The sequence below is a fragment of the Aulostomus chinensis genome, chromosome 16, assembly GCF_037954235.1.
Source record: "Aulostomus chinensis isolate RoL2024-O1b breed Wild chromosome 16, RoL_Achi_v1.0, whole genome shotgun sequence".
NCBI lineage: Eukaryota > Metazoa > Chordata > Actinopteri > Syngnathiformes > Aulostomidae > Aulostomus > Aulostomus chinensis.
Genome location: NC_141335.1, coordinates 25,493,573 through 25,508,035, shown reverse-complemented (window position 1 = coordinate 25,508,035; position 14,463 = coordinate 25,493,573). Strand labels below are relative to the sequence as shown.

The window sequence follows — 14,463 nt, the reverse complement described above, 5'->3', positions numbered from 1 at the left end:
AACCTCGGTGGACTGACACATGACACATAGAATAAATGATGTGTGTGTGTGTGTGTGTGTGAGAGAGAGAGAGAGAGAGAGAGAAAGATTCATAAATACATGGATTTTTTTATGTTTACGGTGTTAAAAAAGTCCAGTCAGTATTTAACTTCGAGTTTTGCTCCCAAACGTAATTACAGGTCATGACGTGTTACCTCCTCGCCAATCAGAGATCAACGTCAATTCCATAACGAGCATCACTTAGCCCGGAATTAAACACGCGCGCTCGCGCACGCACACACACACACACACACACACACACGCACACACACACACACACACACACACACACACACTCGCAGCGATGGACGGAAACGTTCCCTGATGTCAGCAGCGGGGAGATGCGGGGGGAACTCGCGTGTTTCTCGGTGGGAGGGATTCTGGCTGCGGGAGGACTCGGTTGCGTGCGGAGCTCACAGACTCAACAGATCCAGACACGGGAGCGCATCTCCGTCTGACACACACCTGATGAGCATCCTCCAGCCCCCGGAGCCAGAGCACGCAACGCCCCGACACAGCTTTAGGGGGATTCTGTTCCTCAGCGAGGCGCCTCGGGCCACCAAATCCCCGGGAACATCGACAGAGCGCAGCATTACTCTGCTGGACTTAGAGCGATGGCGCTGAGTGCCGGACGCAGGTGTTCGCTGCTGCTGCTGCTGCTGCTGAGTTTGACAGCCGTCCACAGCGGCCGTGCTGCCGGGCAGGTAAGACCTGGGAACACCGACAAGCAGCAGCTCCTCCAGTTGGAGGGCATTTCCTCAATAAAATCTGACATTTTTCTGGTGAATATTCACGTTTGTAACCAAAAAGAAAAAGAAAAAAGCTCCTTCATCCATAAAGAATGTGAAACAAACTTCTTTTGGCACTTTTTCCAGCTTCCATTCATTGTGATTGAAGTTTTCCAAAGTTTTGCTGCAAACTTTCCTCTGAAGAAATTACTGTTTGCATTTGTTTAAAAAGACAAAACAGCTGAACATCTGGATATGGCTCCTCTCATGTCTTGTCAGCTGGTGGTATTTCCCCTCAGCCCGGGGCGCGTACACGCTAACAACTGCACAGGTCTCAACTATGTGCAAAATGAATTTCTGTTACTCGAAGCTGGTTGTTATTGTACAAAGGCCTCCACATACAAGAGCAGGAATTTAAGGTATGTCGCTGCAGAGCAATTGCTCCAATGAGCATGTGATTAATAAAGCCTTCTGAAAGGATTAGAGACAGCTCTGTGAGGGCTTCAGCACCCGTCGAACTGCCAGTGGCACCCATGCTATTCGGAGTTCAGCATCATCCAATGAGCGGGGCCTTCCTGCTGCCATGCAAAATATACAAAGGAGCAGCGAGCAGAAGTTGTCCTGCTGACATCTGCCAGACAGCTTTTGTCCCGCTGTGTTAGAGAGAGGGAGAGAGAGAGAGAGAGAGAGAGAGAGAGAGAGGGGTAGCACGTCCCGGTGTCAGGAGGTCTCCAGGAAAATGGTGGAGAACCGAAAAATTAAAAAAGAAAAAAAAAGAAAAAGAAAAAGTCATGACAGGGTGTTTTAATTTGAAGGAACTCCTACAAATGACATCCTTGCAACCATAAAACCCACGTGCCCACCAATAAGAGGGCTTCGGCCTTAATGACGTCATGCTCCACAGCTGCACATTAAAGCTGCTCCCGGGTCTGTCTTTAATATTTTATGACTGAACTAACCTTTCGTCTTCTGCCCATTTTCATGAAAGCCATCGCATGTTGAAACGGTTTCCCACAGCTCCTCTGTGGTTCCTGATCCCGATGCTCGTGCTCTCTCCTCCCCGACAGACGTGCATGGACAAGCACCAGGTGGTCGGCGTGCTCCGTCAGATGGAGAAATTTCTCAAAGGCCAGGAGATGCGATTCACAGAGGGCCTCCGCATCATGAAGTCCAAACTGGCCACGCTTCAGAACTCCGTCTCCAAGTTGCCTCAAGCGGACCAGTCGGCTGGTGAGTGACCAGCGATGACGTCACCGTCGCCTCCATCATCACCGCACTCCCCCTCAGCCTCCAGCCGTACATGACGGGACAGCCTGAGCGGGTCAGGCCTCCCCTCAAACACTGATATCAATAAGAGGATCAGACACAAAGATCACGTCCACACTCACGAGTCTCTCTCCTCGAGCATTTATGGGTGTGAAGCGATAGAATATCAATACCTAATAAGGAGCTGACATGAAGGAACTTGATTGGTCTGCTGATCCGATCTCTCCATGGTCAATATTTAAACATTCTTTTAGGTGGAGATGAGGGAGGAACTCATGAGGGAGGAACTGCGGACTCGGGAAAGGAAACGTTTTCCGACGTTTTAATTTATGAAGGGAATAATAATGATAATTAATAACTGCATCGTTGAGGCTGCAGCACCTGAAGCAGCCTGAAGGAGATCAACTTGAGACGAGCGATCACGATGATCCATCACTCAAACCGTTTATTATTTTGGAGGGATTTTCTTTACCTTTTTTTTTGATGCACTCGCACGTGCAGGACTTCTTTCCCGCTCATATTTATTCCTTTGACTTTCCAGGTTGGAAGTGAACATTCTAGATTAAAGGAACTGCCCGTCTGATTTGTTCCGGGTCAGTTAGATATTCAAGGAGGGAGCAAACCTCCACCAAATATTAAATTCACGTGAACATCGATTCAGGAGCCGGCCGGCCTCTCACGGGACGGTCCTCATCCCACAGGAGCGACACCGTCTCACCACCACTTGACCCGGAGCAGGGGTGCTGTTTGGCAGGAGAGCCTGGAGCCGTGGACCAGCTGTCCATCATCCTGCGGAGAGGCTTCGGCAGGACCGGATCGTTTGATTTTAATACTCCAATTAGTATCTACACTCTCAGTAGATCAATTTTGATAATTATTTAATTTGGAAAACTAGACAGCACTCAGACAGCCGATACCGTCACCAAGGGGAACTTCAGCCCCTACAAGTCCCGCCCCCCTGATCAGAGCAGAGCAGACACTCGCACCCCTGCTTGCACCATGCTGTGTGTGTGTGTGTGTGTGTGTGTGTGTTTGTCTGTCTTCTGAAACCTGATAATATTCAGATTTTGAATGAAGGATCAGACTAATGCTGCACTGTGGAGCAAACATAACTTCCTGTGTCCACTAGGTGGCGCTGGTGAACACACACACACACACACACACACACACACACACACACACACACACACACACTTCCCATGTGTGACGTTGCCCTACATGGAGACTCTCATCAAACGGGAAAACAGCTCTGACCACGAGGAGTCCAGTGACCTCAGTTTCCTGCTGTGTGTCAAACATAAAGTCACATCACATCCTCAGGCGGTTCTGACCCGACGGTAGACGGTCTGGTCGACCCACTCGAGGGACATCAGCTGCTGCTAATCCCCCCCACAATTAATCGTGTTCTTCTTCAGCTCAGGCTCCCCCCCTCCACCTGGTTTGGTGAAAATCAGCCCTGTAATTGTTGTGTGACGCTGCCCACAGTCAAACGCTGGCAGAAACTGTTGAACCTTCCATCGCTGACACGCCCGTTCTCCTGTTTTTCCATTCACAACATGGCCGTCATTATCAAACACTCATGTTATTCCTTGTCGGAGGTCTCACACACGTAAGCCCCTCAGTGTTACGTAACATCATTACATTCAACACTTCTCAGACGTTCAACTTCCCAGGACGTAGTGAGACCTTTGGCTGCTGCTGGGGCCGGAACCCTCAGAGAGGACCGGTCCTCTGCTGGCTGTCGATGAGGCGTTTGAAGCCCGTGGGACACGTGTGTATTTCAGGGCCGAGAATGTCGGGAGGTTTACTATGCATGTGACCGGCCATCCTTCTCTCTCCCTCACAGCTCCCACCACCTGCCCCTCCCTGGAGGCCCCCGCTCACGGAACCAAGTTTGGCTCCAAGTACTTTGTAGGACATGAGGTCCATTTCACATGCTCTCAGGGTTACCATCTGGTGGGCTCAGCCACACGTGTGTGTCGGGACAACGGCACCTGGACGGGCGTCGGTGCGGTCTGTAAAGGTGAGCCCTGCTGCCCTGCTTGGCAATGAACTGTTACGAATAGAGCCTCAGGTCCACGTATGTCCCCATGTGTGAGAGCACACACACACACACACACACACACACACACACACACACACACACACACACACACACACACACACACACACACACACTGATGCCAGGCAAAGAAAAGAGTCTTTCTTGAGAGTTGGAGCTCCTCGGCACACTGAAAGACACCTCATTAAAAAGGCATTAAATGTCTGTGAACAGTACAAAAAACACCTGTACTTCATTCCACCGTGGGGTGCCGCCCCCCCCCCCCCACACACACACACACACACAGGCATGGTGGTTGGGCTACTGTAATACACCCCCACCCTGCCGTGCTCATGTTTCTCTGCGTCTTTGACAGCAGTCCCACCGGACGAGATCTGATCCAGACGTTGCAGCCCAACCATGGTCTGATAGCACTCAAGTATGCTAAGCATGCTATTGATAGTCCCCTCCGCCTGCAGGGGCACTCACTTACACTTGGGCCTCCCCAGAGCCAGACAAGAAGCAGGAGAACCAGAGCTGGGACCCATGGAGACCAGCTGACTGCTAGTTAGCGTAGCACAAGGAATAGCAGTGCTAGCATCCCTACTTCAAAAATCATCATATTCACTTACTGCCAAAACAGTCGTTGCCAGTTTTAACATACCAGGGTTGGGTAGGACATTCTCCATCAACTAAGTCAAAATTCAGTATTTTTGATCCACATACCTGGAAGTAGCTTCCTGACAGGGCGCAGGGATTCCACGTAGCACCTTGACGGTTGTTGATGTGCGCAAGAGCAGCTGCTGCTACTCATCACGGGCAGCTAAAGGGAGGATGAGGAGGGTCTCTTCTGGACACACCAGCAATAGAGTACAGTATGCTAACACTTCCCAGCCACTACTATTCACTGTGCTAAGCTAACAAGCGTGGGTCTCAGCTCCCCAATGCAGAGGAGAGAAGAGTCCCCATCATCTCGTCTGGTTCTTGGGGGGGGGGGGGGGGGGGGCAACATATCAGTAAATTTCCCCAAAAGTTGGCGGTTCCTTTAACATTCATGGTTAAAGCAACATGAGGCGGTGTGACTGCGCACAGTGTTATCTCTGTTCATACATGTTGGGCTAAATTTAGCCATGCTAAAGAGCAGCATTGACCAAATGTTAAAAAAAAGTTAAAAAGAGTTAAAAATATCAAGGAGGGTGAAATGGGCCTTTTCATGTTTCAGCCATATGGCGGCCCCCCCGGCCCCCCGAGAAGCCAAATAAACACTGAAGGGGTTGGTTGTCATCCAGTGGCCTCATCACTGGGACTCTTCATCATCGGAACATCTGCAGAGCTCGCTACACATCCGAGGCTGTGATTTACTGTTGGCCCGCTGGTTTTAAACCTTTTAAAGTCACAACTAAGTATGTGAGAATGTGCGTTACACTAAGTTACCTTTGTCCGTGCTTTATAATGAGCTGCGCTACAGACCCCAGGCTGGGCGTCGCCGTGAGACTCGCTGGCAGTCCCACTAATGCCTTCTGCGCATGTTTAATTGGACGCTGAGAACGCATCTGTCAAAGCAGTACGAGCGAGAAAATGGGAGAGGAATTTCTAACAAGCTGACAAAATGTCGTGAGAGGATGCAAACATGGAGGAACTTCACGGCTCAAAGGCCTGAGTAAAACCAAGTTGAGGATTAAAACAAGTTTATCTTTTGTTTGCCGTTTAACTTTCAAGAGGCGAAGGTCTTTTTTAAACGACGTTAAGTCTTAATGAGTCGTTACTACTGAGGGAGCAGTCACTGCTTTCACTAGCAGCTATCAAACAGGATTTGCTGCTCAAGGATGGAAGCACGAGACGTCTTTATTAGTTTAGCAGCTGTGTGACGACGGTGGGATCCCACCTGATAAAATTGATGACAATTTCCATAGAGAACGATAGATTCTGCGTACACTGATGAATAAATGAAGGTTGGAGTGCTGCAGGAGCAGCCGAGGGACGGCTCTCCTCAGCCACTGATTTAATGTTTGGTTTCTTTGCCTCCTTGAGACTTCAACCTTCAGGCCTAAAAAAAACACAGAAAGACAACACAGCAACTTTGAAAATGCACTTTATGATCTCTGATGGTTACATTTTTCTAGTTTTTACTGAATAAATATAATCAATCAGTGCATCGATTCATCGATCAGGAATGTTGATGCATCCATCAACAGAAAGAACATGACTATATTTTGGTCTCTGTGCTTGAAATCTCATTTTCAGTGCTTCTGCGTTTGCTTACTAAGTCAACCTGTTCGGTGTCTTTTAACTGTGAACCAGCAGTTCTCCATAACTAGTCGCTCCGTGTGAGCACGCGCCTGCAGCTGAGGTTCACATCAGAAAGAGAAGAAGCTCCAAAGCTGAATGGACTTGTATTTTCCTTTGTTCTGGGTCCATCGGGATGATGGTGAAGATGTTGAACCACTGACGATCAAGTGAGAAAGTTGTGTCCTTCACCCGCAGACATCAGTGAGTGCGGCAGCAACCCCTGCCAAAATGGAGGCACCTGTGTGGAGGGTGTGAATCAGTACAAGTGCACCTGCCCGCAGAGCTGGAGCGGCTCTCACTGCCAGCACCAGACCCAGACAGGTCGGTACCTCTCACTACAGCCGGCTCACATTCTTCTAAGCGCTCTGACTCATGCGTCATCTCGCTGCAGCGCCACCCGAGTGGAGCGTCATGAACGATCCGGCGTTCAGCCGCAGACCTCGCTGTGCCCAAGTGAACCGAGCCCAGCACTGCAGCTGTGATGCAGGCTTTCACATGAGTGGCACCTCCGACAACAGCATCTGCCAGGGTGAGCTGCAATTACCCCTCGTTCCATTGTTTCCTGCGGGGAAAGTCTTCTTACGGTCCTTTTCTCCACAAGTTCAGCTGCAGGGCACTCCCCTCAAGCTGGTGTCTTGCTCCATTACATCCCAGCGGGACGTTTTTAAAAGTTTCCTGCTGCTGATGTGCAGCGCCTCACACCAGCTACAGCTGAGTCTACCTTCCTCTAATCTGAGGACGCCAGTCTGGAACAAACAAAATAATCCTTTTCAGAGCTGATTAGCATCCATTTAGGTCAGTTGCCTTGAAGTTGTAAGTGGTTGAGTAACGTTTGAAATCAGTTTCCATGTTTTTCTTTTACTTCTCAGGTATTTAGAATGAAGGATTATTGGCAGAAATAGAGAACCACATTGTGGCTCATTCGTGTCACTCATCACGTCATTCATCAGTATCCTCTCATTAGTTTCTCATCACCTGACAGTGAGAGTTGTTGTTCATGGTAGAACGAGCCTTTAGCGGCCAGCAGACCAAAGCAGGACCTTGACCTTTCTATTGTTGCACTTGTTTATATTCCACGAGCAGGACTTTGTTTCGCCTTTGCCGTCTCTAAACGAGCTAGTATTGACTAGTATTTTTCACCATAGTATTACTTGTTGTATTCAGCTAGTCACTGAGAACCTTTCTGCAGCAACACCCAGTTGCATTGTTGACACCAGGAGAGAAGGACAGACAGACACGACCAGGACACAGAGCCATGAGGTGCGAGAGCCTGCGGAGGGTTAAACTTTGCGAACGGCGTGTTGTGTGTTTCCCTGGGACGCCGCGAGGAAGCCTCCCGGACCAAATCACTACAGCTTTCTGATGCTTTGAGCAGTAATTCTGAGAGCGGAAAGAAAAGAAGCAGCAGCTTTGACACTTTTATGAACAACAGATGGTGCCACCCGGGTCGCATTACAGTACGGGAATATTTCTTCAGCTGAGGCACTAGGCTGTTAGCTGAGGGGCTAACCGTATATTTACACTGCGTATCAGAGGAGTTACGACTGTTGCTGTTTACGTGACCCCCCCTCCCTGTGCGGCGTGATCCTCTGCACCCGCCACTTTCTGCATGACCTCTGGTGACTTTAATCACATGACGCCAGGTAATTAATTCCTCTCTCCTGACAGAAATTATCACCAAAAAAAAAATCAGATTCAATAAAAAAAAAAAAATACAAGCAAATAAAAATATTTACTTGCTGGAATCCAGTCAGCATTTTTTCTGGTTGTGAGGAGATGGTTGCTGGTGCTGGCCACCGATGTCCTGTGTTGTGAGACGTTCAACGATCCAAATTCAATAAAAGCTGAATGGCACATGACTGCTCCTGCAGGCTCCCGTAGGTCCTGCTGAGAGAGACTCTCCACGTCTCTGGGTCCGACACACGGGTCCAGCAATACTTAGTGGATCAAAACCCGTGACTGCTAAATACTCCACACACACCTAATGTGTTTAAAGCCATTACAAGCTGTCAGCCCCCCCCCTCATGAGATGAGCTTTTAAGGCAGATGTTTGTTGTCGTCTTCTGTTTTTGGACAGATGTGAATGAGTGTGAAGTTTACCGGCTGGACCAAGGCGGGAAGTTGTGCATCCACGAGTGTGTCAACGTGCCAGGCTCCTACCACTGCTCCTGCCCCACCGGCTACAAGTTGCTCCCAGATGGGCGGAGCTGTGAGGGTGAGTGACAAGTGGGAGCAGGGGACAAAGGCTCATTCACAGGGCCCATCTGCAGATCTGGCTGCAGCTTCAGAGAGGAAGAGCTGGGATTCGGGAGGGTGAGCAGAGCTTGTAGATCCTGCAGAGGTGTGTGTCAGCCCTGAACCTCACTACCACTTTTATATGCACCACTAAAACTTACAATACTTGCCAGTGGAACAAATGACCTCACTGTTTCCCAGCAGAAAGGATCTTTAGGACATGAAGCGTTTGTGGGAGACTAAACTAAAACACCAAATAAACAATCAGAGCACAGCACCCCCACTCAGCCTGTGGTAACCAGGAAGCCGGGAGTCAGCCTGGCAAGCCTCCCTCCCTGCCTCTCAGTCTTACATGCCTCTGCTGCTTTGTCTTCCAGATGTGGACGAGTGTTTAAGCCAGCAGCACAACTGTAGCCGAGGGACAACTTGTGTCAACACGGGGGGAGGCTTTCAGTGCGTTAACCCGGAGTGTCCCCGTTCCCATGGCAACATCAGCTACGTTAAGACATCTCCTTTGTAAGTAGATGAGATCTGACTCGTTTGCAACTTTAGCAGAAAATTTCATCTTCCGTGTTCCAGCAGCTTTCATTGACCCACTGTGAGCCGCGGCGGGAGTGTTAGGTAATCAGCACCTGTGAGAAACTCTTGGAAAAAAAAGTAATAAAAGTAATTATTGCTGTCTTCCGTTCAAGTATGTCAGTACACTTCCATGCCAGGGAGGCGCCGAGTCCAACTCTCTCCTGTGATGAAGGTCAACACTTGGAGAGTAACTCAGGCTCCACAGTTCAGCCTCCACACAACGCAGCTCTTATTGTGGTGGTTCAGTCAACACCAACACGGCTTGTGATCCGGCACTCGGGACTCATGCTTCTGTCAACATATTTAGATTCTGAAGTATCGCATTCCCAAAACTTGTCTTTGTTTCCGATTGTGGCGACTAGCAAGAACTAATGAGCCGTCACAGCTTGTCCTCAAACGCATCGTGCAGCCTCATTCTTACGTTTGGAACTCGTTGATGTGATTTACTTATACTTTCCTTTACAACTCTGAAACACGACTTCTGAGGCTCGTCATCGAAGCACATCCGAGCTACGGCAGCGATCGTGTCCTCATGAATCCGCCGCTAATGAGTTGCTACGGGACACAGCATCGGCTACGCCCCTGCTGAATGTGACATGAGATGCCGGAAGTTTGTATGTGGTGAAACACACGTGAAGTGAACTGAGTCAGCACAGGTGAGTTTTTAACAGTCACACAGATGAACCGGGTCAGAACCTTCGGGTCATCAAACGGTTTTTGAACAACTCTCCAGATTAATGGAGGTTAATGTGGAAGAAGCAAAGCTCCATCACAACTCGGACCTGCGGTACTTGCCTTGTGTACTCGCCGTACTAGTTGTATCAGTATTAACACCAAAATAAACCCGTTAGGATCATGTGACTACTCGCGCTTCTTGTCATAGAACCAGGGAGGCCCGGCGCTACCTGGAAGAAGAAACAACCTATAATGTTCCTTCGTTAGATTAGTAAAACATACATCATATATATATATATATATATATATATATATATATATATATATATATATATATATATATATATATAATGTATCTTCGTGGATACACAACATCAGAGGTCCCTGTGTCTGTTCATTCGTGGCAAATTGAGGAAAATCCACACAAAAACCAACAGAACCCTCCTATTATTATACAAGATTACCAAAACTACAGAAATAAGATGTGTGGTTAGAGCAGCATTATAGTGACGCAAACCATGTCTGACGAAGATTGTGCCCACTCAGCAGAACTGAAAACCACCTAGGGCGTCTGCGCCCGTCCCAGATGCTCACAGACATTACAACTTTCATCTGCCTGTTTACCAGTCATCAGCCAGCTGCCTCGTCCACCAGGATGAAGCGCAGCTCTGTCTGCTCCTACTCAACCATCAGAGCGGTGAAACGCCGCTGCCAGCCAACATGATGGATGTCTGGCTTCTGACAGAAAAAAGACCAAACTCGCCTCAAATAATTAAATACTGCTAATACAAATACTGATGCATGTGTGCAGCCTTTCCAGCACACACACACACACACACACACACACACACACACACACACACACACACACACACACACGACAACCTGATGAGAGCCAGTCAGTATATTCTGGATTTTTGACAGGAATCATAAGAAATTAATTTGAAACTCACAGGTGCAAGGAGGCACATCTCTGGTTTTACAAAGTATCAGATCAGGAATAAGAACATTTTTCTTTCTCTTTTTGAATTTTGATGTCATACAGTATCTTTTCCTTTTGTTGCAAAAATCCCCACTGGAATTTCTTGAGTGAATTTCAATCATTTTTCCTCAGTAATGATGAAGAGTGTCGGCTGGATATCAGCACTCAATCAGACGTTTGTGGAAGCCAAGCAGGTTAGCGCTGTTATCTGGAGATGACCAAGCTTAGGCCCTCATGGTAACTGGTTCATTTATCAAACCACGAATGAAACAGAAGGCCTTGAGAAAAGAGACTCGGTTCATCACAGGAAAGTTGTTTTTTCTCAAGACAACAAATCAGGTTTTGAGAGCTAAAAAAACGGAGGGCCTGGTTCTTCTGACGGCGCCTGCTTTTCCTGCGAGCTCCGTGTCACGACTGCCGGAGAGGATTTGTGACTGTGACGCTGCAGGCTGAGGACTGACGAGGTCTGGTGCCGATTGTTCTGACAAGTCCGAGGAGTTTCATCCTAGTTGCTACAGTTTTCAAGCCGCCATCTTGGCCTCTTTCTGGCATGAGGTCAGGACGCTGGGCTGCAGCAGCAACAGGCCCGTTATTTCCTTGTGATGATGACATTAATGAACCTACAATCACAAGAACTCAGGCTTTTCCATCTCACGTCTCATGAGACAGAAAACAACCCCTGACCTCCAGATAACAACGTTTAACTGAATTCAGCTGCCACTGATAGGAAACTGTGTATCATGACAGTCCTGGGTCATGTCAGACCACCACCACACATCACATCCCTGCAGGGTGAGTAGTGACTACCCTGCAGTACTTCATACACATGCATATTTCAACACACTGATATCAGATCCGATATGCAAGTTCAGGTATCAGTAGGAAGGGAAACTTGACCACATTGACTTCACAGTACAGCGTAGACAGCAGTACTACTGAGGTACTTTGGGAGTTACAGCTACTGGAAGCAAAGGTTTGACCTGCCAGTACTACTGCAGTAGTCAACATCCCTGCACTACCCCCCCCCCCCCCCCCTTACTGTTCCTACATGTTCTGCCAGGAAAATAGAAAACGAGTTCGCCGCTTGCATGATGCAACGCTCCGGCTCCCTGACCTCCTCCGCGCAGCTCTGTGTGTGTGTGTGTGTGTGTGTGTGTGTGTGTGTGTGTCTGTGTGTGTGTGTGTGTGTGTTTGGGGGGGAGGAACACATGCAGTAGCTCGCGTTACGTAACTCTCCAGTCTCTGTATGTGACCAACTCTTTATACCTGTGACTCCTCATCACGTGACCTGTGTCCCACAGCCAGTGTGAGAGGAACCCCTGCCCCATGGACAGCCGCTCCTGCCACCTGGCCCCGAAGACTGTCTCCTTCCACTACCTGTCCCTCCCCTCCAACCTGCAGACCCCTGCCACTCTCTTCCGCATGGCCACCGCCGCGGCCCCCGGGCGCACCGGGCCGGACAGCCTGCGCTTCGGCATCGTGGGAGGGAACTCCCGGGGCACGTTTGTCATGCAGCGCTCGGACAGACAAACGGGGGAGCTGATCCTGGTGCAGCAGCTGCGTGGGCCGCAGGAGATCAGCGTGGACGTGGACATGTCGGAGTACAGCGACCGCACCTTTCAAGCCAAGCACGTGGCCCGGGTCCACGTCCTGGTCTCACCTTACGACTTCTGAGGCTGGTGAAGAGGAGCGGGCGCACGGCAGGAACTGAGTGTGTCGATCACCTTCACCCGCGTGGCGCCAGTCGCTGTCCCGCCTCGGCCCGGTGCGCGTGGAGGCTGGAGAGGAACGTGCGAGGGGCAGGTAAAGTTACTAGAGCTGTTGACGTCATCGGACCTGAGTCCGTCTGAGTTCTGACTGGCAGACTGCAGCTCGATGAGGAGGTTGGGAGGTGGTGGTGTTGGTGCTGATGGTCGTAGCTGAGGTGTGGGGCACCGGGGGCCGGCGCACCGCCCGCTGATGACCCCGACGAGACATTCGAGCTCTGAGGCTCCACAGTAACGCAAATATTGTCGCCCGCTCCGTGTTTATCCTCCATCTTATACTGTATATTTGTCTGGTCGTTTTGTACTGGCTTCCATTGTTAAAGGCACTTTTCTCTGTCTTTTTTTACAACATCCATTCAGTTCTGTTGCTTTACTTTCTCTTCCACATCAAAGATGATTTCTCGCCATCACACTGCACCGTTTGTCTGGCATTTTAATGGCCTCTGCATAACTGAAATAAAGTCAGTCCAACATTCAGCTTCTGTTGCCAGCAGCTGGCTTGATGCTGAGCAGCTGCTGGTAGACGTCCTTGTGGCACTGCTGGTTTTCATGCTGCATCCACTGCAAGTGATTTTTGATGAGTGAAAGGCAAACCAAAGCACGGCTGATAAATGAACCCTGGACGGCAATAAAAGTTGTCTGAATGGATGCGAAGGCCCTAAAGCTGCACGTGTCTCAGGAGCAGAAGTATCCGTCAGGTTCAAGCAACACATCTCACTGGGTCTGTTTGTTAGCGAAAGAGGATCCTAATGTTCCACACATGTGTTCGCTTAACTTCCTTCCCTGTGTCCTCTCACGTCTCAATCCAGGGCTTTACGCTGCAATAAAAGAGGCCCGAGGAGCTGCGTGTTTCCAGGAGCGAGGCGAGGCTGAGAATCAAACACATGCCCCTATGGCACACCGACATGACAGCACGCCGTAATGGCAGCTGTAATTTCCTTCAGTAAACACAGCAGAAGTGCTCACATTGGCGTCTTTGTTCAGGCTCGGGCTGTTTGATGTTCTTATCCACGCTGAGGCGGAAGGACAGCCAGAGACAATTGGAGCGCTTCATAACACCAGACGCTCACTGGAGAGTGATGATAAAAATACTCGGAGGGCCTTGAGGCCCAGCCAGCGCTCGCTGTGGTTTGGCACATGGGTTACATCAGAGTTACAAAACCACTGTGACTTCAGCGCCGGGCCAACCGCACAGGGGAGGACGAACCAGCAGAAACACTAAACCGAGTTGACTTCAGTAAAGCCCAGTTAGATAAGGTTAGCCTTGTGATGCTGAAGCAACCCGGTGGCTGAGGTTGTAGCTGCAGCGTACATCCGTAGGTGAGAACGGGCCCAGGAACGTCTCTGCTGCTCCCACCAGGTGCGTCCATCTGCTCTGAACTCCAACGCAAACAGAAATACTCTGCATTTAGCTTGTCAAGTGCTCACTGAGGAGTCTTGAGCTCACGACAATGTTTTGTTCCTTCCTGCATCATATTTTTGTGACCCCAGAATGCAGGAGGAGCCAGCTATGTGTACTTAGCCGTCACTCTCCATGAGCTACAAGCTAACAACAGACTCGCTGGGTCATCGTCAGGTCAGGAATCCTCACTTTCATTTGAGCTGAACTAGCGCACCCTTCAATCTCACCGTTTTCAGCCTCACATGGCCGTCTCTCTCTGCATTCTGGTGCCATAAAGAAGTGACAGAGTAGTGCAAAAATCTCAAGAGCTCAGGGTTCCAAGTGAGGTATCACTTTAACAGTCTAGTCTGCAAAAAGGAAACTCAAGCCTCCAAAAAAACAGAGGGAACAATCCTCACAAATTTTGGAAATTCCAGGGGCCAAAAATCTGGAGTAAATCCTGTATCCTCCATCACAGCATA

The 14,463-nt window shown here is 49.4% G+C and overlaps 1 protein-coding gene across 1 annotated transcript; it reads left to right on the top strand.

The window, feature by feature from the left end:
• Positions 1-218: 218 nt before the first annotated feature.
• fbln7 (fibulin 7) lies at positions 219-13,077 on the top strand. The gene is made up of 8 exons (XM_086181406.1): positions 219-743; positions 1,835-1,997; positions 3,880-4,056; positions 6,559-6,684; positions 6,755-6,892; positions 8,441-8,578; positions 8,976-9,114; positions 12,136-13,077. Exons 1-8 carry the CDS (start codon positions 654-656, stop codon positions 12,506-12,508), a joined length of 1,344 nt encoding a protein of 447 aa, XP_086037532.1. The 5' UTR covers positions 219-653; the 3' UTR covers positions 12,509-13,077.
• Positions 13,078-14,463: the final 1,386 nt, after the last annotated feature.

What these genes read in the sequence shown, in the direction of transcription:
- fbln7 (XM_086181406.1), top strand. Translation starts at nt 654, where the DNA reads ATGGCGCTGAGTGCCGGACGCAGGTGTTCGCTGCTGCTGCTGCTGCTG. An exon ending in TCAAGCGGACCAGTCGGCTG is followed by an intron (nt 1,998 to 3,879) that starts GTGAGTGACCAG and finishes TCTCCCTCACAG; the next exon opens with CTCCCACCACCTGCCCCTCC. An exon ending in AGATGGGCGGAGCTGTGAGG is followed by an intron (nt 8,579 to 8,975) that starts GTGAGTGACAAG and finishes TTTGTCTTCCAG; the next exon opens with ATGTGGACGAGTGTTTAAGC.